Source organism: Pan troglodytes, chromosome 23, assembly GCF_028858775.2.
Source record: "Pan troglodytes isolate AG18354 chromosome 23, NHGRI_mPanTro3-v2.0_pri, whole genome shotgun sequence".
Classification (NCBI taxonomy): Eukaryota; Metazoa; Chordata; class Mammalia; order Primates; family Hominidae; genus Pan; species Pan troglodytes.
Genome location: NC_086016.1, coordinates 25,093,023 through 25,116,837, shown reverse-complemented (window position 1 = coordinate 25,116,837; position 23,815 = coordinate 25,093,023). Strand labels below are relative to the sequence as shown.

The 23,815-nt window shown below is 56.3% G+C and overlaps 2 protein-coding genes across 5 annotated transcripts in view; one reads left to right on the top strand and one right to left on the bottom strand.

Annotated features, from left to right (window-relative positions):
* Positions 1-23,815, top strand: part of RSPH14 (radial spoke head 14 homolog) — an 81,388-nt gene that overhangs the window by 43,354 nt on the left and 14,219 nt on the right. The window lies entirely within an intron of this gene.
* Positions 1-23,815, bottom strand: part of GNAZ (G protein subunit alpha z) — a 54,595-nt gene that overhangs the window by 27,554 nt on the left and 3,226 nt on the right. For both annotated transcript variants that reach the window (XM_016939527.4, XM_016939528.4), the window contains exon 2: positions 1,038-2,209. In XM_016939527.4, coding sequence (XP_016795016.1) covers positions 1,038-1,760 — 723 coding nt within the window. In that variant the 5' untranslated portion in view covers positions 1,761-2,209. The remainder of the gene's footprint in view (positions 1-1,037; positions 2,210-23,815) is intronic.

Sequence of the window (23,815 nt, the reverse complement as noted above, 5' to 3'; positions counted from 1 at the left end):
AAGATCCTCTCTCTCAGAACACTCAGGCTCCTAGCACCATGGCCACTGCCTGGAGCTGTCCAGGTTCCCTGGCTGGGGCACAGGTCCAAAGCTAGAACCATTGTTGCTCTCGGCTGAACCTAAAGAATAAAGCTTGCCTTAGGACTGGGTGAAGCAAGGAGTGACCTCGGAGGCCAGTGTTCCCAAGTGGGGAGGCTGAGCCCTTGTCTCCCAGCATCACCCTCCCCTAGCCCCAGGGTACCCACAACTTCGTGACTCCTTATTTGCCCCCACTCCCCCATCCCCAGGGTCAAAGGCCTCTCTCTTAAGGGCAGACTTGAAATCTGTGCTCAGGGAATCCTGCTGGGCAAGACAGCCCCTCCCTTGCCTGCCACGGCCTCCATCGCTGCCACTCCTGGCTGTGGCCCCCTTCGTGTGCTAGACCTTCTGTCTTGGCTGGGCCTCAGCACACTGCCCTGCTGCTTCGCCCGGCTCCCCACCCTCTCCAGCAACTCCACTCTCAAGCCCCCACTGCTTCGCACTGGGTCCAGGTCTCCCTCGGGCTGCGCCCATGCCACTGTGAAAGAATCCCAACACCTGCTTTTACGTCGTCCCCTTTCCACCAGGACCTGGGATTATCCCTTCTAAACAGCTCTTAACCCCATCTCTGCCAGATTTGCAGACTCAAGATGGGGTTGCAGGGGTGGCTGCTGTTCCTGGACCTATATGCTGGTAGGAGACTGGTGCTGGCAGGAGCTTCATGGATTTGCCAAACTATCACATGGATTGATCATGGATGCCCGGCGGAGCCTCACACTCTCTTGCCCTGTGGCCTCCACACCCTGAGTACTTCAGGCATGGGACATGACACCTGCACTCCACACCCTGTTCCCTCTGCCCCCACCTTGCTGGAGCTGCCTCAGTTATCGTGCAGCAGGGCCAGGCCTGCGCCTGGTTCCCTTTCTGGCTGCAGACTGTCCTGGACCTCGCAAGTCCTCTTGCTTCCAGGAACCCACGACAGCAGGAACAAGCAGAAGAAAACCCCCGGCCCCACTTACTGTCTGGTTATCCTCGTAGAGTTTCAGGTCGTAGCCGCTGAGCTCCACACAGAAGATGATGGCTGTGACGCCCTCGAAGCAGTGGATCCACTTTTTGCGCTCTGACCTCTGCCCCCCCACGTCCACCATCTTGAAGGTGAGCTCCTTGAAGGTGAACTTGTTCTCCACAATGCCCGTGGTCATGTCCCGGGAGCGCAGGATGTCCTCGACAGTGGGGATATAGTCAGCTGCGGCGATGCGCTCCAGGTCGTTCAGGTAGTAGGCCGCGTTGTCCTCCAGGTGGTACTCGCTGGAGCGGCTGAAGCAGGCCTGTGCCCCTGGGTCGGCCCAGAGCCGTCGCATGACACCCAGCAGCTCGGGTGTGATCTCGCCCTTGCTCTCAGCGGGGCCCGTCAGCGCAAAGAGCTGCACAGCGTCGTAGGCGCGGTCGGGGTTGTGGAAGTCGATCCTGAGGGCGGCCAGGGCCCGGATGATGCGGGTCAGCGAGTCGATGGCGTTGTAGATGATGAGGGGCTTGTACTCCTTGCAGGCCTCCAGGTTGAAGCCGCCGCTGTGGATGATCTTCATCTGTTTGACGATGGTGCTCTTGCCCGAGTTGCTGGTGCCCAGCAGGAGCAGCTTGATTTCGCGGCGTTGCCGCTGGCTCTCTGAGCGCAGGTGGCGGTCAATTCTCCGGGACCGCCGGGCTGCTTCTTTTTCCTCTGAGCTTTGCCGACATCCCATGGTCTGGCAGCAGCGGGCCCAGACAAGGAGCACGGGATGGGGCACCTCTCCCTCTTGCCACAGGGGACACTGAGACCAGGCAGACAAGAGCCCAGCTGCCCTGGAGGCACTCAGTGCCAGCAGGGGGGTGAGGCCGAGCCACACTGCAGCCCCTGCCCCAGCGCCTCTTCTCCAGCCGGCATGGCGCTCTGTGCAGCGGGCGGTGGCCGCCCCTCCCCACTAGTGACACTCCACCTCCCTAGTTGGCAAAGTGGCCTGATTTGCCGTAGTCATTCCCTGTCCTCGGCGACGGTGGGAAGCCGTCCGCTTGTGTTTGCCTCGGCTGCTGCCGTCTGGTTGCTGGTTGCTGTGGCGATGTTGCTGAGTGGCTGGAGGGTTGGAGGGCCGGTCGCTGGTGTGCTCCCTGCAGCCCCCCGCCTCCGGCTCCCACTGTGCATCCAGCCCTTCACCTGCCAAACACAGAGAAAAGCGTGAGCCTCCTCCCCGCAGCCCCACCTCAGGCTGGACAGTGAAAGGGAGCTCTTCTGAAAGCAAAGCAGCAGAGACTGGCCTTGGAAAATGAGCCGGCAACAATCCATCCAACCCCCTCTCCTCCATGGGGCGCTGTAGGGTCCACACCATGGTGTAACACATATGTCTGCTGTTGCCTGGACAGTCCACCTGAAGCCAGGTGCATGAGGGAGAGAAGGGTGTGTGCGAGGCCTCTGCCCACCCAGCCCCCATGCTGGACTCACTTCTACCGCATCCAGTTAGGATTCAATAAGGTCACCCTGTTGTGATGCCCCCTGGGGCCCTTCTCCCAGACAGCACTGATAGAGCTCAGCCTTGCCCTGTTTTACACGGGTGGCCAGGCCTCGGCCCAGCCCTGGGATAACTGAGCGCCTCCCTGACTCTCATTACCCCCGCAGGAGCTGGGTCACTTCTGATCACAGGGAGGAAAAGCACCAGGAGGGAGACCTGGCCCCTGCTTTCCCTTGAGGGCACTCTGATGGGCCAGCCCAGGAGCCAGCAGATAGGCAGGGACCAGAGCAAGGTGGAGGCTTCAGGCTGTGGGAGCACCGTGAGGTGCCTAAGCACAGTGGGCAGGGGCTGCCTCACTCCTGCAGAAGGAGGTAGAGGGGGGCTTGGGCTGAGACCAAGGAGCTGGGGGCTGCACGTGGTGCTGCGGGGAAATCCACCTGGGAGACCAGATGTCACAGTGGCTCCCAAGGGTAGTAGTAATCACCGAGGCCAGGGCAAGGCAGGGTGGCCTAGAGGCCTCAGGCAGAATCTTTCACCAACCCCGCGAGTCAGGGCCTCCCCATCCACCTTTCCTGCCAGCAGGGAGGGGCACACCCTAGGATGCCCCTGTGACTTTGCCGGGTGCTTAGGCCAGGCCTCCCCACACGAGGGGCAGCTCAAAGCTCAGGCTTCTTCCCCGGCTGTGAGCCCAGGGTGGCACCAGGCCCCACCCAACTCGCACGCACCTCTCTTGCTCCTTCCCTGACCTCTGTCCCTGTCCGGAGACCCACGCAGCCTCCCCATCCTGCCACAGGCAGCATTTGCCCCTTTAATACCACCCATCAACTCTGTGACAGGCCCTGGGGTGGGAAGGCCCGAGGCAGAGAGACCCCAACAGCCAAGGCCCCACCCTCAACTCCTGGGTGTGACCAGCATCTGAAACTCAACCTGCTAAACCCTCAGCAAATGGCACTTCATCCTCCCAGCAGCCATCCGTGCCCCTCACTGTCCCTTGCCCCTCACAGACCTTGACCACTAGTCCTGGCGATCCTGCTTTGAAGCAGGCCCCTGGTGGGCTGTCCTCTCCCTGGGCAGAGGTTCTGGTCTCTCCTGGCAGTGGTGGTGGCCTCTCACACCTGCTCCCTAGCCCTGCCAGCTTCTGACAGCCAGAGGCTCTAATGCCGCCTCTTTCCCTTGGTCAAATCCTGATGTTACCCCCACCACTCTCAGGGTGGTCTCATCCTTCATGCCTTGCTTGCCTCTCCCAGGTTGTGTGGCCTCTGGCGACTTACTCCCATCTCAGAGCCTGTCCCTCACTGGCCACAGGTATCTGTGAAGAGTAAAGCATCCAGCACAAGCCTGGTCCTCAGAGAGTGACAGCCAGTAGCAGTCACTGCCCTGCTGTGCTTGTCGCTGTGAGCGTCACCTTGCCCTCTGTCCTCCTCCTCCATAGCAGCCCTCAGCTAATGTGTGACCTACATGACCTTGGGTGCTGCCGTCGCCCCTACCCCCAGCCAGAGTGCTGGTGAGGAGGGCCCGTCCTGGCCTCGTTCCCCACTGGGAACAGAGCAGTGCCCAGTGCACAGTGGGTGTTCAGTAAGCACTGGTTGGTGGAAGGAGGGAGGGAGGGAAGGAATCAATGGAGAGGCTGAGGAACTTTCCCGCTTCACCAGGCAGCCACCGATGAGAAGTGCACCAGGGAACGCCCTAGAAACATCTCTGCCAAGAGGGCAGTGATTAAACAGTCACTCAGCCCAATCCCAGTGAGGCTGAAAATTACATCTGAGAATGGAAGCCTCGAGATGACCCTCCCACTCCAGCACACAGTGGGCAAAACATCTGCTTAAAGATGACATGTACATGATATGTGTAATATGCACACGAACCATGAGCACATGGAGGATGGAGACCCTGTGGCTGCTCCCTTGTCCCTGCTGACGACCTGACAGCCCCTTAGGTGTGGAAAGGTGTCCAAAGCCCTCAGCCCACTGCCTGGGGACCCAGGGTTCTCCCTACCAGCACCATCATTCCAGCAGGAAGCCAACATGCTCCTTTCAGAAGGCAGTGTCCAACCCAGTGGGAGGTGTCCTCTGTTGTCATGACTGTTCTTCTCAATTCCGCGTTTGAAAATCTGAGGTACAGCCAGGCACCCCTTCTGTCCCCAGTGGTGGGCAGAGAAGCTGCTCTGTCCAAGGATGTGTGATTTGTGCTTTGGGATGTATGTGCTCCCTGGCTCCAAGGCTGGGGAATCAGGAGAGCAGGTTGGGGACACCGGGCTGGCAGCCTGGGCCCTGAACTGCTGTTGTCTGGAAGCCTGGAGCTAAGGGCTGCCCATGCAGTCTTTGATCAGTGTGCGCCGGCAACGACAGGGCAATGTGCAAGGAAAGCGGAAACTGAGGCCAGGTAGCAATCACATGCATCAGGGCCAAGTCTGTCACCTGCATGGGGCAGTGACGAACAGTCACAACCAAGGGGAGGTCCCCTGCTCGAGGACCCTCATCTTTCAGATCACCTGAAGCAGAAGGCCCCACCCAGAATTCTCCCTGTGGCTCTGTGGGGCTCTGTTGTGTTTGGGGGTATGAGCGCCCTGTGCAGGGGCACCACGCATGGGACAGGGCTGTGCATGGATGTAAGGAAGCCTTGCGTTGGGAGCCTGGCTGTGGTCCAAATGGGACCTTATGACAGTCCCACCTATTCTGAGGCTTGACTTCCTGGCTCTTACACAAGGCTGTAGCCAGCCCTCTCTCTGAGTCTAACCCGGGCTTTACTGGACATGCTAGGACTCCCCAAGTCCCAGGATGGAACCTGATGATGGTTGGCCAAGAGACAAAGGCCAAGAGTTGGATGACCACATTGTTCCCTGGCCCAGAAACCACTGATGGGTCACTGGAGCTCAACACCCAGGACCCCCCACCACAGTGCCTCTGGGCATGGCTAGAAATACCAGAGGAATGGGCCAGGAAAAGAGTGTGCCAGGCAGAGGAGGAACATGCTGTAAGGCCCTGCGGTGTGTGGGGATGTGTGTTAGGGATGAAGGGGACAAACCATCCCTAACACACAGGGGAACTGAAGGAAGGTCAGAGTGGCTGGACTGAGGGAGAGGAGGAGACAGGTACCAGGCAAGAGGAAGGGGCAGGGCTCACCAGAAGTCCAACTGAGCCCTTGGTCTTCACTGAAGAGAAACAGGACGCCACTGAAAGGTTTTAAGCCATGTGTGTACCTGCATGTTTGTGGCGGTATGTGGTGCCTGTGTGCAGGTCCATTGCGGTGCGTGTGTGTGTATGCAGGTCCATTGTGGTGTGTGTGCGTGTATGCATAGGTGCCAGTGTGTATGCAGGTCCATTGCGGTGTGTATGCGTGTATGCATAGGTGCCTGTGTGTGTGCAAATCCACTGCGGTGCGTGTGCATGTATGCATAGGTGCCTGTGTGTATGCAGGTCCATTGTGGTATGTATGCGTGTATGCATAGGTGCCTGTGTGTGTGCAAATCCACTGCGGTGCGTGTGCGTATCCACTGCGGTGCGTGTGCGTGTATGCGTAGCTCCCTGTGTGTGTGTAGGTCTATTGCGGTGTGTGTGCATGTATGCATAGGTCCCTGTGTGTGTGCAGGTCCATTGCGGTGTGTGTGTGTGTATGCATAGGTCCCTGTGTGTGTGCAGATCCATTGTGGTATGTGTGCGTGTATGCATAGGTGCCTATGTGTATGCAGGTCCATTGCGGTATGTGTGCGTGTATGCATAGGTCCCTGTTTGTGTCCGTGAGAGTGCAGGTGCATGGATGTGTCTGTGTCTGGTTGCTTGTATGCCAGTGTGTGCATGTGTCTGTTCACGTGCACGCGCAGATCCATGTACATGTCTGTGAGCAGGTCCATGTACACATCTTTGGGTGTGCATGCACAGGTCCATGCCTCTGTCTGCATGTGGTTGTGCGTGTGTGCAGCTGCATGTGTACTGGTGCATGTGGGCATCTGCATGTGGTTGCATGTGGCATCCTGGGAGCAGAGATGCCCTGGAGAGGAGGAACCAGCTGTGGTGTGGAGCTAGGCTGAGGCGACTGGGGCAGAAGGGAGATGGGTCAGGGGCTCTCCAGCATCCCACACTTACTTGCTAAACCATGGCTTTGATTCTGGCACTTGGGCTGGGGCTGCTGAATGAGGCAGATGAAGATCTATTCCCTATTTTTGCTCAGGTGGGAGGGCAGGAGTCAGACTACAGGCAGTAAATAAGCAGCAAGTGGCAGAAGGTGCCCAGTGCTACAGTGGAAATGGAGCTCCAGGTGGGCAGGGTTGGGGGTGGCGCATGCGGGCTGCAAGTCAGCAAAGGTGGGTGGGGCTGGCCTCCTGATAGGTAAGAGATGAGTATGAACAGGTGGTGAAGGAGGGAGGCAAGCAGGCATCAGGGATGAGGGAACCACCGGCACAAAGGCCCTGAAGTGGGAGCATGCCTGACCAGTCTGAGGGGCAGGAAGGAGGCCATGTGGCTGGTGCCAAGAGGGTAGGAGGTCACTTAAGGGCGAGTCAGGAGCCAGCCAGGGTTTGGGTGAGAAGTGCCATGACCTGCCCTGTGTGACCAGCATCCCTCTGGCTGCTGCGCTGAAGCCAGACCAGAGGAGGCTCCTGGATGCAAACGTCCAGGTGATAAAAGGGGAGCAACACGGGTGAGGGCTGGGGGAAGTGGATGCAGTGAGGCTCTGCAAGATGTGTGAGCTGTATGCTGCACAGTGCCTGGTGATGGAGTGGCGGCTGGGTGGGAACAGGGAGACGATCAGGGAACTCCAGGGACCAGCCAGTAGGCTGAAGCAGGGGCTGCTCTTGGAGAGGGGACATATTAGGAGAAAGTGGCAGGTACTGGGAAAGGGGGACTGTCAGCTGTCCCTGTGGTACAGGACCCTGCTGTGCTTATGGCCAGGGCTCAGTACAGATGAGTGGACTGTATCAGTGAACACCAGCTAGTATCCAGTCCCTGGCCCCCGCCCCCAGCAGATGTGTAGTGTTTGCAGCATGAAGGGTGTGGCAAATTCACCAGGAGGTCGCTTAGGACTTAGTGCGACATAGGGCCAGGCACCAGGTTCGACACGCTGGCAGCCAGAGGCCAAGAAGCCCTAGTGGGCTGTGCTCAGGCCAGAGTCTGCACCTGCCTGCCTCCTCCCCAGCAGCCTCAGGAAACTAGCATCTCTTGGCTGTAGGCTCTTAAGGAGCTCCATCCTGGTCCTTGACTCACCTACCCAAAGATTCCTAAGGCACGATCTCCAAGCCCTGAGCCCACTCAGGAACCCTCTGCTGAGAGCCGCTTGCTTCCTGTGGTTTCGGGACAGATCCTTCAGCCCACACATGGACATCCCCCTCAAGACCCTCCCTTCTCACCCACCGTCCAGCAGGCCCGGCCTGCCCTCATCACCCTCCTTCCAGACGTGGCCCTCTCAAGTCTGTTCCTGTAACAGATGTTGAGTGATAGCCCTGAGTCAGGATGGGGACATGGTCATGGAGGGAAAGTGCTGCCACCTCTCTTGGGACCTTTGCATCCTGGATGCCCTCCACTCTAGGAACCACTTCCCTCCCCAGGCACAATCCCTGGAGGCTCAGCCTGCTGCTAGGCATAGAGCTGGGGCAACATAATACCCATGGCCACACCCACCATAGCCTGAGCTCGCCAGGACCACACCAGGCCATGGGAGCCAGCCTGCCCTGCCCGTAACCTCCAGGCTGTCCCCAAAGCTTTGCTCAAGGCCTCCTCCACAACAGCCAGCACAGCACAGAGTCAGTGCCCCCGGCTGAGGCAGAAGAAGACAGCCCACAGCCAAGGTCACCGAAGGTCTCACTGCCCAAGCCGGCTAAGCCAGGGGTGGGAAGACTTATCAGCTTATAGACCAGCTCCCTCATCACTGTGCCTGACTTCCTCAGAGACGGCAGTCCAGCCCCTCACTCTCCAGGTCCCTAGCTACCTGCCTCCCTCCCTCCTCACCTCCCAGGAAAGCCTGCCCCATGCTGAGCTTGGGCGACGGAAAGAGTGAGCCAAGACGAAGTGATGGTTCAACACACAGACCCTGCCCCCAGGGAGATAGTTTAGGCTTGTTGAGGAGACGGAACTGTACCCAGACTGTGACTGGGGGAGAGGCACAGGCAGTCATGCCTGAGGCCCAATAGAGGCCACTCAGATGGCCACCTTTGCTGGTAACAGAAGCTAGGACCCCAAGAGGTGGCAGGCAGCCCAGGCCACAGGGCCAGCAAGGGAGAGCAAGGCCACACCCCTAATGCCCGATGGGCTCCCAGCCCTCCCCAGATACCTACCACACACCCTGAACCTGCAGGACTCTCTAGCCTCAATGTGGGGACCAGTGGTGTCCACTGTCCCAGGCTTGGGGTGGCAACAGGAGTCATGGAACCCATTTCAGACCAACAAGTCCTTTCCACCCTACCGGAGCCGACCCCAGGGCTGCCTGCGCCTACCTGCCACTCACCCTGTCCTGGAGTCTCCTGTGGAGGCTGAGCTGCCTGGCATGCCCCAAGCGGGGCTATGACTCAGCACTGCCCCACCCCCATCCCGACCCCAGTTTGCTGAGACGCCTTTTATCCAGGCAGCCGCGGCTCCTGTACCTGCCAGCTCCACCTTGGCACCCAGCAGCTGGTCTGGGGAGGGAGGAGGCCCGCGCACTGACAGATCTCCAGGCTCACTGATGCCTGTGACCACAGGCCCTTCCTCACACAAGGATGTGGGGCAGAGTGGGTAAGGCTCCAACCCCAAGCCAGCCCACAGCTCAGAGCATGCAGGGACCAGCAGGAGGAAATGCACTGGGGTACCCTGAACCCACATTTTGGGCATGTAGACGGTTCATATAACTCAGATCACTTGACTTGCTGCGTGAGTATGGGAACCTGCAGGCCAAGCTTGAAACCGCCTTTACAAAATTATGACTGAGACAGTGAAAGAGATTTAACTGACTCCATCTTGCTTCTAAATTCCAAGTTGTCCTTGTTCATTCCTGGGTGTAGGCTGAACTAACTTGGAGAGAAACTTAGTTTATAGTTTAAACAAAGACGGTAACAGCCCTTTCCCAAAGCAGACCTCCTTCTTGCCTGGGCACCAGACTGCCTTTGTAGGACTCACATTAGCCACAAGATTAGAAATTATGGTTTAGGAGTCATGTAGCTGAAGGCTAAAGATTCTGACCCTCCCTAAACTACTCCTAAGATTAGTGCTGGAGATATTTTGCAGCCCCTGCACTTGATGGATCAGCTGGCCCCACCCAGATCAATAAACTGGCTCATCTGATCTTGTGGCCCCCACCCAGAAACTGACTGAGCAGGAACAGACTGAACAAGAAGACAGTTTCAATTCCCTATGATTTCATCTCTGACCAATCAGCACTCCTGGCTCACTGGCTACCCCCCATCCACCAAGTTATCCTTAAAAACTTTGCTTCCTGAATGCTCCAGGAGACTGATTTGAGTAATAATAACACTCCGGTCTCCTGCACAGCCGGCTCTTCATGAATTACTCTTTCTCTATTGCAATTCTCGTCTTGAAGAATCGGCTCTGTCTAGGCAGCGGGCAAGGTGAACCCCTTGGGCGGTTATAAGCTCAATTGAGGCATTTTTATCTTATTTTAACTGTCACCCAGCTGCAGTGCACCATCACAGTTCACTGCAGCCTCAACCCCCCGGGTTCCAGCGATCCTCCCACCTCAGCCTCGAGTAGCTGGGACTGCAGGCACGCGCCACCACGCCCAGCTAATCTTTTTAATTTTGGAGAAATGGGGGTCTCACTATGTTGCTCAGACTGGTCTCGAACTCCTGGGCTCAAGCAATCCTCCTGCCTCAGCCTCCCAAAGTGCTGGGGTTATAGGTGTGAGCCACCATGCTCATTCTATCATCTCTTAAAGAGTGGGTGCTGCCCCCAACTCTGGAGCCGCCGTCCCTACATCAGCTCCCACCATGATACTATTTTAGAAACCGAAGGTCTGGAAAAGCCTGTGCCTGTGGCCATTGCAGATTACCAGGTTTCCTCCTCGCAGAATGAGGAAGCACTTTCCACTGCCCTTTTATGCCTGACTTATCGGAGCCACGTTTGCTTCCAGCTGACAAGCTGCACACTCCCTGTCCTGCCCCAGCCATGTGTCCCATCATGGGTTTCCCAGGGCCTGGCCTGGACCTGTAGGGGCCTCCTCGGTGGCAGCTCTCTGTTGCTGAGGAGCCAGGTGTCCTTTGTGTTGCCCAGTTCTTCTGTCCCACTGCCTTCAATCCTGTCATGCTGGCCCCACCCAGTGGGAAGTGGGCTCCACAGATGCTGCAGCCCCATGACTGCATTTCCCCTCTCCAGTGGTCTGGTCATGGTCCAGTGTCCTCACAGGCTCTTCATGGAGCCATTTCCACACCTCTTCATGGGAGGTCAGGGGCAACTGTGGGCTGGGCCCCGGGGAGGGTCTGTCTCAGGGAAGCTGGGCATGGTGGGGTCAGGGAGGGGACTCTGGGTCCCAGCTGTGGCTCTGCTGTGCTTTCCTCAACTATAGTGTGCCTGCTCGGGTGGCTGAGGCCACTGGGAGGAGAGGAAGGTGCCCAGGGAACCTAGGTCCAGAGGCCCGTGGCTGGAGACACGCAGGGGACAGCTGCACCTCCGTGCCACCCCGTCTGCTGCCACTGCTGGGCCGAGTGCTTTGCTCACACACGTCATCTCATGCTAAAAGCAGGCCTGGGAGGTGGCCTCGGCTTTACGGCTGTAGAAATCAAAGCGCAAAGATGGAGGTGATTTCCCGGGGTGGCCTGGCTGGGAGTCTGCAGGCCTCTGCTCCCACCAAGCCCTCCGACTGGGCCCCACGGGACTGCAACCTGCCTAACCTGGCCACATCTGGGTATCACTTGCTGTTTTTACTCAGCATTTTTCTTTAAATTGACTGCCTTTTTTACTTAAAAAATGTACTTCATAATGACTTCATAGTCCTACTTTCAGTGGAAAGCCAGGGTCACCCGCCGTAGACAGAAGTAATCTAAATACAAAACAGTGTAGAGGAACCGCTTCTGCCACTAGCCAGGGGTGGGACCCTGCCGAGGGGCCCGGCAAGGCCACTGGCTGTTGCTTAAACAGCGGGGATTAATGCCTGCTGGAGGGTGTGAGAGCCACGTTGGCACCAAACTGGGATTTTCTCCTTGAAGGAGAAGGATTGAGAGAGTAACAAAAAGGATTACCTTCCTCTGGGGAAGGGTTAGTGCCACTCACAGCTGTGGCCTTAGGCCACCTCCTAGGGTTCGATGGTGTTGCAGCCCCCTGCTCTGTCCCCACTGCCCGTGCCTCCTGAGGACACAAGTGGGGTACATGGGGAACCAGGGCCAGAGGCCCTCTCTGCTGGGACAAGCTGGGACAACCAGGGCAGAGGCACTGGTACTGGTGTTGAAGGGATGGAGGCTGTTGGGCTGTGGTATAAACACTGCACCCCTTGTCCTCAGGCTGGAGCCCATCTCTTATCTCAGCAAAGTGGGTCACCCTCTCCCTGGCTCAGTTCCATTTGTCTGCTCAGCAGAGCATCCTCCACTGCTTCTCCCGTTGCTCCTAAATCACCCAGCACGTGCGCCCAGGCCTGAGGCCTTCCACCCTCAGATCTGTATGGGCAACTGATCAGTCACTCAACCTGCTATGATCAATACTTTGCTCTCCCAGAATCCAGCCCCACTGTGTGTGGCCCTGCTTGGGGACAGGGGGACATGGTGGGGAACAAGCTGAGTCTGTGTGTCAAGGAGCTTGTATTCTCGCTGGGGAGATGGTGAGCACATAAGGCAGCCAGGCCATTTCAAATAAAGCTCAGCACCATGGAGAAGAGGACACAGAGAAAAATGTAGAATGGCAGCAGTGAGGAATCGCTGAGGACATCAAGGGGTGGGGTGATTCCCAGAGCTGACCCCACAGATGCAGCAGACGGGCTTAGCCTGGGGAGAAGCTGCCTGGAAACCATGTCCACCTATCTGAGGTGGGGGTTCCAGCCTGAGAGCTACCTCCAGAAAACTCAGGGGCTCCAGATGAGGCTCCCCACCTAGTGGCAGGTGGCCCCAGGGGACCCAGGACAGGATGGGGGTTGGTATGGCCTCCTGGAGCAGCACTTCTGCATCATAACCTCCAGTGTGCAATGGCACCTGGACGTGCGATGTCACCTGGACATGCGATGGTAGGGTGACCACAAAACCGCAGACAGTGCATCCTCTGGCAAGTGAGCCAGGGTTGGTGTCCACGCCCACACTCATCTGGGAAAGCAGGGACCTGACTTCCCTGCCTTCCCAGCACGACACTGTCTGTGGCATCCCCACTGAATGGCTCCCTGTCCAGCTCCCCACTGGGCCTTGGGGTAGTGAAGGGCGGGGCTGCAGCTCTCAAGGCTGCATTACATCATGGGCCACGAAGCGCAGGTGCTTAGGACCAGGTGGGGATGAAGGCAAAAATGAGCAAGGATATGTTCACATCCAGTGCTCAGGGCTTCCCCATGCTGCTTCATCCTGGCCAGTGTGGCTGTCTGCAAGAAGGCCTGATGGTTTAAGGCTTTTGATACAACACCTACAGATGCTCCTTGACTTAGGATGGGGTTATGTCCTGATAAACCCATCCTAAGTTGAAAATGTGTTGACTTCCCCCAACCTGCTGAACCTCACAGCTTAGCCTAGCCTACCTTAAATGTGCTCAGAACACTTACATTAGCCTGCAGGTAGACAAAAGAATCTAACCCGTATCTTGTGGAATTTACTGAATACTGTACTGACAGGGAAAATCAGAATGAATGGTTGTATGAGTACTCAAAGTAGGGCTTCTACTCAATGTTTATTGCTTTTGCACCATAACTTGAAAAACTGCAAGTCAAACCATCCTAAGTTGGGGACTGCTTGTATTTTTGGACTAAAAAGCCACATCTTCCGGGGAAGATAAAAACCCCACTTGCCTTAATGCCAGTGACACTGGACATGGGTAGGGACAAGCTACCCTCCCAGGAACTGCCCTCTGGGGAAAGATCGCCTGCATAGCTCACCCCTCCCTCCTTGTTAACTCCACAAGAAGCAAGGTTCCTGCCTCTCCGGCTGCACCTCCCACCCACCACACCCACAGTGCCCTGTTCCACCCCACCTGGCTGAAAACACAGCCCTGTGAAGCCCAGGGAGAACCTCCTTCCCTGATGAGGACCCCTGACTACTGCAGCATCAGGATCCCTGGAACCCCAGTGGACTCAGTCTGGGCCTGTCACCTGGCCCGCGTGACCTTGAACAGGTGTGGTGTGCCGCTGGTTCGGCAGTGGGACTGGACCTCCCCTGGGGAAGAAATGGAAGGGATGCCCCACAAACCGGTCCTTTTTCAGCCTCAGGGCTGCCGGCTCCTCCTGCAGGCACCTTCCCTGACCACATCTGGCCCATATCCCCTCCTCCCACCTTCGCCTCCAATGGCTTGTGTGTGGTTTCCCCAGGGTACCCACCGCAGGTTGGTCTGGGCTCCTGCTCTGCCCTCCCTCCCCCAGGCACCAGCTCTGCTTCCCTCGAAGCAGGTGCTCTGTGAAAGATTCGCAGAACAGATGGATGGATAGATGGAGGAACACCAAAAAATATTTGTACAGAGCTCGGAAGCTTCCCCAGCACTCCCTTTTGAGAGCATTACCTAAAATGACCTTTCCCAGCAGCCTGCAAAGGGGTCACCCTGCAGTCCACGGGCCTCAGGACCTGAGGTCGCTGCTGACCCATGGCCTGCTCCTGGAGCCCGTGATATCCCTGGGACTCTGTGGGCCAGCTCTACTGGATTCCCCTGGGACCCCTCTGCCTGGGTCTACCCTCCCCTACTACCCCCAATACCCCAGGCCTCCCACAGCCCTCTTGCTTCTGCTTTCCACAAATATTTCTCAAATGTGCATCACACCTGCCCCTCTCCGAGCTGCAGGCTAGCCCCTAAGGACCCCTCCTTTGGTATGGTTTCCAGTTCCTTCTGTCTGTGTGGAGAGTCCTCTTCCTGAAACTTCTCCTGCCCACCCTCCTCCTTCACTCTCCCAACTTCCCTGGAGCCTCCTGCCTGGTCTCCCAGTCTCCCACGTGCCCTTTCCCATCCCAGCCAGCTCACGCCCCATCTTAATATGATCTTGACCACTTCACACCTTATTGAATTAAAATGGGAGTTTCTGGGGGCAAGGTTTGGGGGGAAGACACTGTGGACTCTGCACACCCCAGGCTGAGAGCCCAGCTAGCCTCAGCTCTGTGAAACCAGCATCTCCTGGTCCTCAGGCCCATCCTCCATGTCCTCTTATGCTAGAAAACCTCACACTTCCCTGCAGGTTGTCCCTGGACTCTTCCGCTTGGGTGGGCTGGGGCTCCAAGGGCCTTGTGAATCCTAGTCCTGGGGAAAGAGGGGCTTCCAGGCTGGCCTGCCATGGGAGTTCTGCAGTGTCATCAAGCAGCCTCCTCCTCATACTTGGCCCCTGTGGCCTTGGCTCTGTTGTAGACTCCTGGTTTACAACCTTTCCAAGTATTATGGAATGATCCTCCACATGCAAAACAAAAATAAACAAAAAAACACAACGAGGCCGGGTGCGGTGGCTCATGCCTGTAATCCCAGCACTTTGGGAGGCTGAGGCAGGTGGATCACGAAGTCAGTTCAAGACCAGCCTGGCCAACATGGTGAAACCCTGTCTCTACTAAAGATACAAAAAAAAAAAAAAAAAAAAAAAAAAAAAGCCAGGTGTGGTGGTGTGCGCCTGTAATCCCAGCTACTTTCGAGGCTGAGACAGGAGCTTGAACCTGGGAGGCGGAGGTTGCAAGTGAGCCGAGATCGCGCCATTACACTCCAGTCTGGTCAACAGGGCGAGACTCAAAACAAATAAACAAACAAACAAAAACAAAAAAACACAACGAAAAAGACCAACCTGCAGATTCCGACATTATTACACATATATTTCTGGGGTGTTTTTTTTTTTTTTTTTTTTTGAGGCGGAGTGTTGCTCTGTCGCCCAGGCTGGAGTGCAGCGGCACGATCTCGGCTCACTGCAAGCTCCGCGTCCTGGGTTCATGCCATTCTCCTGCCTCAGCCTCCCAAGTAGCTAGGCCTACAGGTGCCCGCCACCACACCCGGCTAATTTTTTGTATTTTTAGTAGAGATGAGGTTTCACTGTGTTAGCCAGGATGGTCTCGATCTCCTGACCTCATGATCCGCCCGCCTCGGCCCCCCAAAGTGCTGGGATTACAGGCGTGAGTCACCGCGCCTGGCCTTTTTTTTTTTTTTTTTTTGTGAGATGGAATCTCACTCTGTTGCCCAGGCTGGAATGCAGTGGCACGATCTCGGCTCACTGCAACTTCCGTCTGCTGGATTCAAGTGATTCTCCTGCCTCAGCCTCCCAAGTAGCTGGGATTACAGGTGTCCGCCACCATGGCTGGCTAATTTTTGTATTTTTAGTAGAGACGGGGTTTTGCCATGTTGGCCACATTGGTCTCAAACTCCTGACCTCAAATGATCCACCTGCGTCTCCTTCCCAAAGTGCTGGGATTACAGGCATGAACCTGATTGGCCTATAACATATTGGCCTATAACCTGATTGGCCTATAACATATATTTCTAATAACTGTTGATGGCTAAAAGTTGCAATCACACCTGAGACTGCTGGCTGGCTGATCTACTGAAAAGTGAATTAAAGCAGGAAGACCTAAGAAATGACACACGTGTACTTTATTTTCACTTAACTCAGATAAACATACATTCATATATCTGTCAATTTTCAGAGACACAAACTCTTCCTAAATCAGAGTTTCCGGTTCTGGGGTTATGCCACTTCTTGCTTAAACCACAGCACACCTTGTGTGACATCTCGTTTACTTTTTCCAACACAAGTGAGGTGGCAAAGGACCCGGAATCTGAACTTTAGGCTGTTATACTCCTTGTCCCCAAACTCGTGGTTGGCTTGCCCACACCAAACCTAACCACGGCTTTTACTGAGGCTTTCCAAAGCAACCACTTTCATTTCCACAGAAGCCCTCTATACAGTCACAGCCCATCAGTTTACACAGTATTCCAGGCTGTGATTACAATGAGTACAACTGGCACAAATAGGTTTGGGACAATCACAACGGACTCAAAGGGATACATGTGGAAGGGCAAGGGGGTTCTAGAGAGTGCCCGCTGCCCTGGAGGGCCCACCCTGTACTGACACAAGCCAGCATGCTTTACAGTGAGAAGGGAGAGCACCCATTAATCCAGTGAGTGCTGATGACAGAGGTAAAAAGGGTTTTTGCGCGCCAAGATTTCCTCAAGGCTTGTAAATGACTCTGCATTTCATTTATCACAATAGCTTTTGCAGTGTTTGAAAAATGAGAGCATACGCACATGCAAGACATCACTGATTCATGGCTTGGGGACATGTGACTCCGTGTTTGTGGGCTCTTTGCAGCCACTCCACAGTAACCAGGGCCCAGGCCACTGGGTTGGCTTCTCTACACTCTCCCCACAACCTGCCTGATGGGCCTTGCACCTGCAGATCCGCAACGGGTCTCACCTTAGAAACAGGTCCTCCTTTCTTTGCCTCCTCAAAGCTCTCTGCCTATCCTGAAGCCATAGTCCGAGCAGATGGGAGGAAGGACTACGGTTAGTGAACACAGTGTCCCCATCCTACAGACAACCCCAGGCTCTGCCCCGGCTGGGCCTCCCAGTGTCCTTCTGCTAAAGGAAGGGGAGATGAGATGACCGGGGAGATGAGATGAACAGGGAGGCCCTTCCCTGTAACCCTGTGCTGTCCTGGCTCTGGACACCCTCAGCCACCTGTCCTGTCTTTTGGCCCACAGCCACCACGGCTGACCAGACAAAGGGTGATAGTGTCGCCTGAGGAACACTGACTCAGGAGGAAATCAAGCCAGATATTTCTCTGGGCCAGGAGTAAATAAATAAATCAATATGCAAAGGTTCCGCCTATGGAGGAGAGGGTGGCTATGACAGCAGAGAAGAAGTGGGGCCTTCATTAAGAGCCAAATCAAAGAGGTTGCTGCCTTGGAGAGAGCCGTAGCCCCAGGCTCCTGGCTCCCCAGTTTCCCCAGGGAAGGAAACTGCTGACTCCATCAAATCCCTCACTTGAGTGGGGAATCTGATTTCACCTTCTGGGTCTTTGAGGCCCTGCAACCTCCTGCCCGCCTCCATGTGTGGCATCCCACAATCCCATCCCCTACCTTGGGGACCTAGGGGCATGAGTGGTGTCCACTACATGCCCAGCACGCCTTCCCTGCGTCCCTTTCCTTGAGAACTGAGGCTGGCACCACAGGTTGTGGCTGGACCCAGCCAGCCTCAGGGGAACCCTTAATTGCCCTGACTGTCCAGAATTCTACCACTCGCTCCCGCTAGCCAGCCCCAGCCTCTCATCTGTTTTGCAGCAGTATGACTTCTCTGGTCTTGCTGTCTCCAGCCCCCTGTGCCCTGTGCTCCACCAGCAGCCAGGGGCATCCTTGTAAAAATGAGGCAGAGTATGTCTCACTTGTGCTTGAAACCTTCTCATGCTTGCTCCCGACGCTTGCTTGACATGGGCAGACCCCGAGTCAAAGTCCAGCCAGGGCACCAGGGCTGTGCAATGCCTGGCCTCTCTGACTCCCACGCCCATGCTCCCCCTCCCCCACTCCTGCCACGCTGCCTCTAGCTGCCTCTCTAGCACCATCCCTCACTCTTAACTCAGGGCCTGTGCACTGGCTGTTCCTTCCTCCTGGAAAACTCTTTGTCCAGAAAGCCAAGTGGACTTGGCTTCCGCGCCCTCTCCCCATCCAATGGCTCAGATGTCCCTTCCTTAGGAGGCCTCCCTGCCCATCCTATTTACGATGGAAAATGACCCCCATATTCGCACACAGCCACACCACGTGTGCTGCCTTGCCCCAAGCATGGTCCCTTTCTAGCACACTGTATAATTTACTTAGAGTGTTTATCGCCCACCTCTTTCCCACTGTGCCATAGGGCAGGGACTGTTGGTCTATTTGTTCATTGATATATCCCATGTGCCCACAAGGACCTAGCACCAAGCAGGTGCCAATAAATCAATCCCAGGCCCTTGTAGTGACTGAGTGAGGAATCGGTCAACGTGGCTCATGGAGGGGATAGTTGGGGACTTCTGGGAGGTCTTCTGGAAAGGCCCGTGGCCTTCCCTGGGTGGACATGGGGAGACGCAGAGCCCCCTCCCACCTGGACTTGGCTGATCCTGATGCTGCCCCACTACTAAGCCCCCAGGCCCGGGAGCCAGGATGTCCCTTCATCTTGTAAGCCCTTTGGGGCTGGGCTTCTGTTGCTACCCCTGCAAGTGTGCTCCCACCCCACATACATTGCATGGCCCCTCAGCCCCCTTAGAAGCCCTGGCCCTCACCCTTGGCCTTCTTCCTGTGCCAGTGATGGGGATAATCCCCCAAACCCTGGCCCACCCAGAGCCTGGGGCTGCAGCCCATTCCCTGTGGTCCCTGGGGACCGCAGTGTTCACACCCTCCACACCTCCTCTATCCATTCCACACCATCCTGGGAGGAGGGAGAGCCCCAGAACAGCCAGCGTGGCAAGACAAACACACTGGAGACTGAGGCCAAGCACTCCAGGAGCCGCGACAGAGATGGGGGTGTCAGTGTGGCCAGGAGACTCCTTGGAGGAGGTGGGCAGTGTTGGGGGGACAAGGGCAGCCCCACCAGTGCCTCTGTGTCCCAGCCATGGGGTGGGGCAAGGCTGGGCATGGCTGTGCTTGCGTGCGTGGTGTTATCATAGAGGAAATCAATGCCTGGCACTGGCCCAGTGTTTAAGGGAAATGAATAGATTTTGGCCGAGGACAAAGGGAGTTTGATTAATCAGAAATTGGATAATGGAGGCAACACTCTAATTATTTTTCTTCCCAGCATTTCATCGAGAAATATGTTTGCACAGCATATCAGAGGTAACTGAGCGGGTGAGGGGGTGACCATGCTGGAGGAAAGCCCAGCTCGGAGACAGGCCACCCGCACCCGCCCTCACCAGCAGGGGTCCTGGTAGCCACTCTACAGGGCCACAGGAAGCAAGAGGGCTGGGTGGGGCTGGCCTGAGGCCACATGCAGCTGGGGCAGCTAAGGCCAGAGAGGACATGCCATGCAGAGCTGGGCAGGAGGAGGCATGAGGGCCAAGCCCTCATGGTGGAGTTGCTCCTCCCCTGGCCTGGCCACAGTTAGGGGTAGGGCCACTAGTGTGGGGGTACAAGAGGAGTAGGGGTGAGGTACCACCAGTTCATAGGGGGTCAGGGCCTGCTGGGGTCAGGGTGAAGGCTGTAGGTGCCAAGTTCTCCCACCCATAGTCCGAAGGGTCTTCAGAAGGCCCCTCTTGGCAGCTTGGAAGGTTTTCCCAGCTTTGCCTCTGGGGAAGCCTGATTAGCGGCTCCATAGCCAAGGTCAGACAGGACCACCGGGCCCCACAAACACAGAGCCTGGTACTTTACATGCCTCAGCCCTCCTTAGTCACCTTGCCCCCTCCTCCCTTGCTGACCCCACTCCTGCAATACCTGGAGCTGAAACCACACGGTTTAGCACCTTGTTTCCGTGGCCATCCAGCCTCCCAATTCCAAGAAGGCTTCTAGGGGCTCCTTGCTGGAACAGAGATCAACATCAGGTGTACATCCAAGAGGAGACTCCCGGCCTTGTAGAGTGGTTGAGTCTCTACCACTCATTCACTTATTCATTCTTCAGTGTACAGAAAGAGGCTGCCATGAACGAAGCATGGGGTTGGACCCTGAGATCACTACAGGGAGTGAGGCATCAAATGAGAGAAGAGACAGTCAGCAAGCAATGACCTGAGCTGCTCATGGGACTCAGGAAGATGGAGGCCAGTCCTTCCCAATAAGGGGTTAGCATCAGTGTCACTAAGGAAGGGGCATGTAAGGAGAGATAGGGTGGGTTAAAGCTGCTAGATAGGAGGGGGTACAGTGGTGAGGTTCACCAGTCACTGGCAAGCTCATCTAAATCCTGCCTCCCGTGCCCGCTGCAGACATCACTAATCGACCATGACTCTTTCCCTCTGGGCTGTAGCACAGCCTTAGAATCCTCTTCAGCACTGCGTGCTTTGGACGGCCACTCCAGAGTTGAGATAAGGAAGGAAACTATCTGTACACTTGACCCAGCCCAGAGCTTCCAACTCAAAGGCAAGGAAACCAAGGCCCAGAGAGTGGAAAGCATTCGCAGGGTCACCATCACAGGCAGAGCTGGACTTCTACCCAGGCCTGGTGCCTTCCCCTGCCCTGAGCTCCTCTGCTGGCCTGAGAGGCCACTCCTTGATCTTGGGGCACAGGGGCCACCTGGAAAGGCCACTCTACCATCATCATGTTCCTTTGCTACCTTCAGGGTCTTGGCTCATCCCCTTAGGACAGTTTTCCATAGACATGCCTCTGAAGGTCATCACTCTGTGAATCCCCGTGTCTGACAAAGGCCCCACTGAGTCACATTGCATCACTGAGTGGCCCGGCATCAGCCCGAGGCATCTGTCCACCTGCCTCTGGCTTGAGAGTAACCCACAGTTGGGCCTGACGGGGCCCAGCTGGTAGCATCCACCTGAGGGTGGTTTGTGTTTGGTGGCCAAACCTGAGGCCCAGAGACACATCTCTGGGGACCCAAAGGTACAACCTCTTAGGAGCAGAGGGTTGAGCTGGAGCAGGGGTTCTGCAGCGCACGAGCACACAGCCCAGCCCCAGGGCGAAAGGGGCTGGACAGGGCCACTGAGGCATGACTGTCTGTGAATATTCAGTCCCTCTACAGCGACTCCCTGGGTGGCGATTCTCAATGGTGACTCCGCAACGTCCCTGCCCTCATGGAGCTTACACAAACACATACGATGAATGAATCAAATAGGGAGCAGGTCACGCTGTGGCGAGTGCTAAGGGGAAAAAAATAGCAGCAGGAAAGGACATAGGAAACATGGTCAGGAACATGGCGCTGTTCTACACAGAGGCCCCACCAGCCCTGTCTGGAGCAGGGCCACAGCCTAAGAGCCAGCCCTCACTGCCATGCCAGCCTCCAGCACAGCCTCCTCCTCAGCCACCCTTCCTATGACCAACCAGGGTGAGAGGGACCATGCTGCCCAGATGCGGGGCTGCCCAGACCTACTAAGGCACTGGGCACATGAGGTCCACTCTCCACACCTCAGAGGACCTTGGCCTCCATGACTCACAGGGGCAGACCTCACAAAGGAGCAGACCTCACAGGGGCAGACCTCACAAAGGGACCTCTGTCCTGGCAGCTCTCCATCCCAGGGGCCAAGGGTCTCCTGAAAGGTTTGCTCTAACCACGGCCCCCCATGGCCATGAGAGGCCTGGCTGAGCCCTCGGGGACGGGGTGTGTTTCTGGTTGGAGGCTGCTAGAAGGAACACCCCCGGGCTTGACACTATGTGTAAGGCCCCTCCCTGCACTGTGGCTTTTAACAGTCTCGCTTCTTAGCACTTTTTGATGGATTCTCCAGGGACGTCTCTAAAAGAGAGTTATACCTTAATTTAGAAGCAAATAACTCAAAACTCTGTGATGTGGCAGGTTCCTTTGGAAAAGAGATGAACGCAAAGAAGCCATTGCTGTGTGAAGCTGTGGCCATGTAGATCCAGGGCCTGCTGATGGGACCATCTAAACCTCAACCTCGAGATGTGCCTCCTGCTGCCTCTTGCCCAAGGGTCCACAGACCAAGGGGCAAGAAGCAAGACATTTAGTGAAGAATTGCAGCAGGCAATTGCCTGCTGCAGTTTTCACTTTGGGTTCCCTGGGCCATGGAGCCAAGGTGAAGCTCACAGGCTGGGTGTGACTGACTCCAGCGGCCCTGAAAGTCCAACGCAACCCACCCGCCCACTCAGGGAAGGGAGGAGAAATGCTGTGGGGAGTGGGCAGCAGGCAGGTTACCGGCCCACCCTCCAGGCCTTCCTTCTCCACAGGGGCCACTACATCCCCAATATTATCCTTGAGGTCCCTGTGACCAGCCAGCTTCCTGGGCACTCACTTGGGCATCCATACAGTTTTAATGCTCTGCTGTTGCTGTTTTGGAATGCATAATTTTAGTTTTACTTTTGTAGAGACAGGCTCTTACATGTTGCTCAGGCTGGTCTCAAACTCCTGACTTCAAGTGATCCTCCTACCTCAGTCTCCCATAGTATAGGATTACAGGTGTGGGCCATCATGTCAGGCCCTTAATAATTTTCAAATAGGGGGCCCCCAAAATCATGTGGCCAGCTGTGCCTGCATTGCTCAGTCCCTGGGCATGCCCTGCCTGCTTGACACAGGGGACCTGCTCTCTGGGACCCGCTCTTCTCCAGCCTCCCGAGGCGCCACTGTGACTGTGCTTCCACCTCACTTGCCCGTCAATCCTCAATCTCTCTTTCTCGATGCTTCTCAACTCATCCTCCCCACAGTGGAGGCCCAGGGGCCCAGCTCAGCCTCTTCTGATCCTACCTACCCTTGATCCCTAAGTGACCTCACGTGGTCCCCGGCCTCCCACACACCTCAGTGCCAGGGGCTCCAGGTTGCCACCTCCAGCCTTGCTCTCCCTCTGGCCACATGTGCCCATCAATGGCTCTCCAGGTCTCAGACCCACCTCCTAATTCCCCACCTCTCCAGAATGGGTTTTTCTGTATCTTGCTTCTCAGCCAATACCAGCTCCATCTTTCTACTGGTTCAGACCAAAACTGCAGCTGTCCTTTAAAAGCTGCAGCTTTAAAAAACAAATCTCCCACCTGCATTTCTCAGGGCCTCCAGAGCTCCCACCCCTGGGTCAGCAGCCTCTCTGCCTGGAATGTTGCAATAGCCCCTCATGGCCCCCAGCCTTACCCCACCCTAGCCTATTTTCCCACCTCAGCAGAGAGATCTTTTCAAAGTGTAGATTAGCTCCTCCTGAGAGGGCAGCTCCAGTCTCTTCTCTGCTCCAACCCTGCCAAGGTCTTCCTGCCTCATTGGGGCCCACTGAGTCCTGCAGGACCTGGCCCTGACACCCCACCCACACTCCTGCACCAGGTTCCAGCCACTCTGGTGGGGCCTCCAGGGGCCAGGGAGTGTCTGCTCAGCGCCTTTGCACCTGCTGTCTCTCCCCTGCTCAGCCACACCACTCACCCAGCACTTCTCCATGGCACTGTGTCAGCCCCCCACCCTCATCTCGTGTCCCCCACCTTCTGCTTTAGTGTTCTCCACAGTGCAGCACTTAGTTACACGTGTTACTGTCAACCCCTGCCCGTCTGGTGTGAGCACTGTGAGTGGATGCTATGTCCCTGCTGTACCCCTGCACCTGGCACAGTGCCTGGCATGCAGCAGGCGCTGGTAAATGTTAGCTGAACAAATGAATGGATGAATCGCGTGAGGTTCTGCTCCTCCAGGTCAGTCCAGAGGGCTGATGTCTCCTCCTATGTGCTC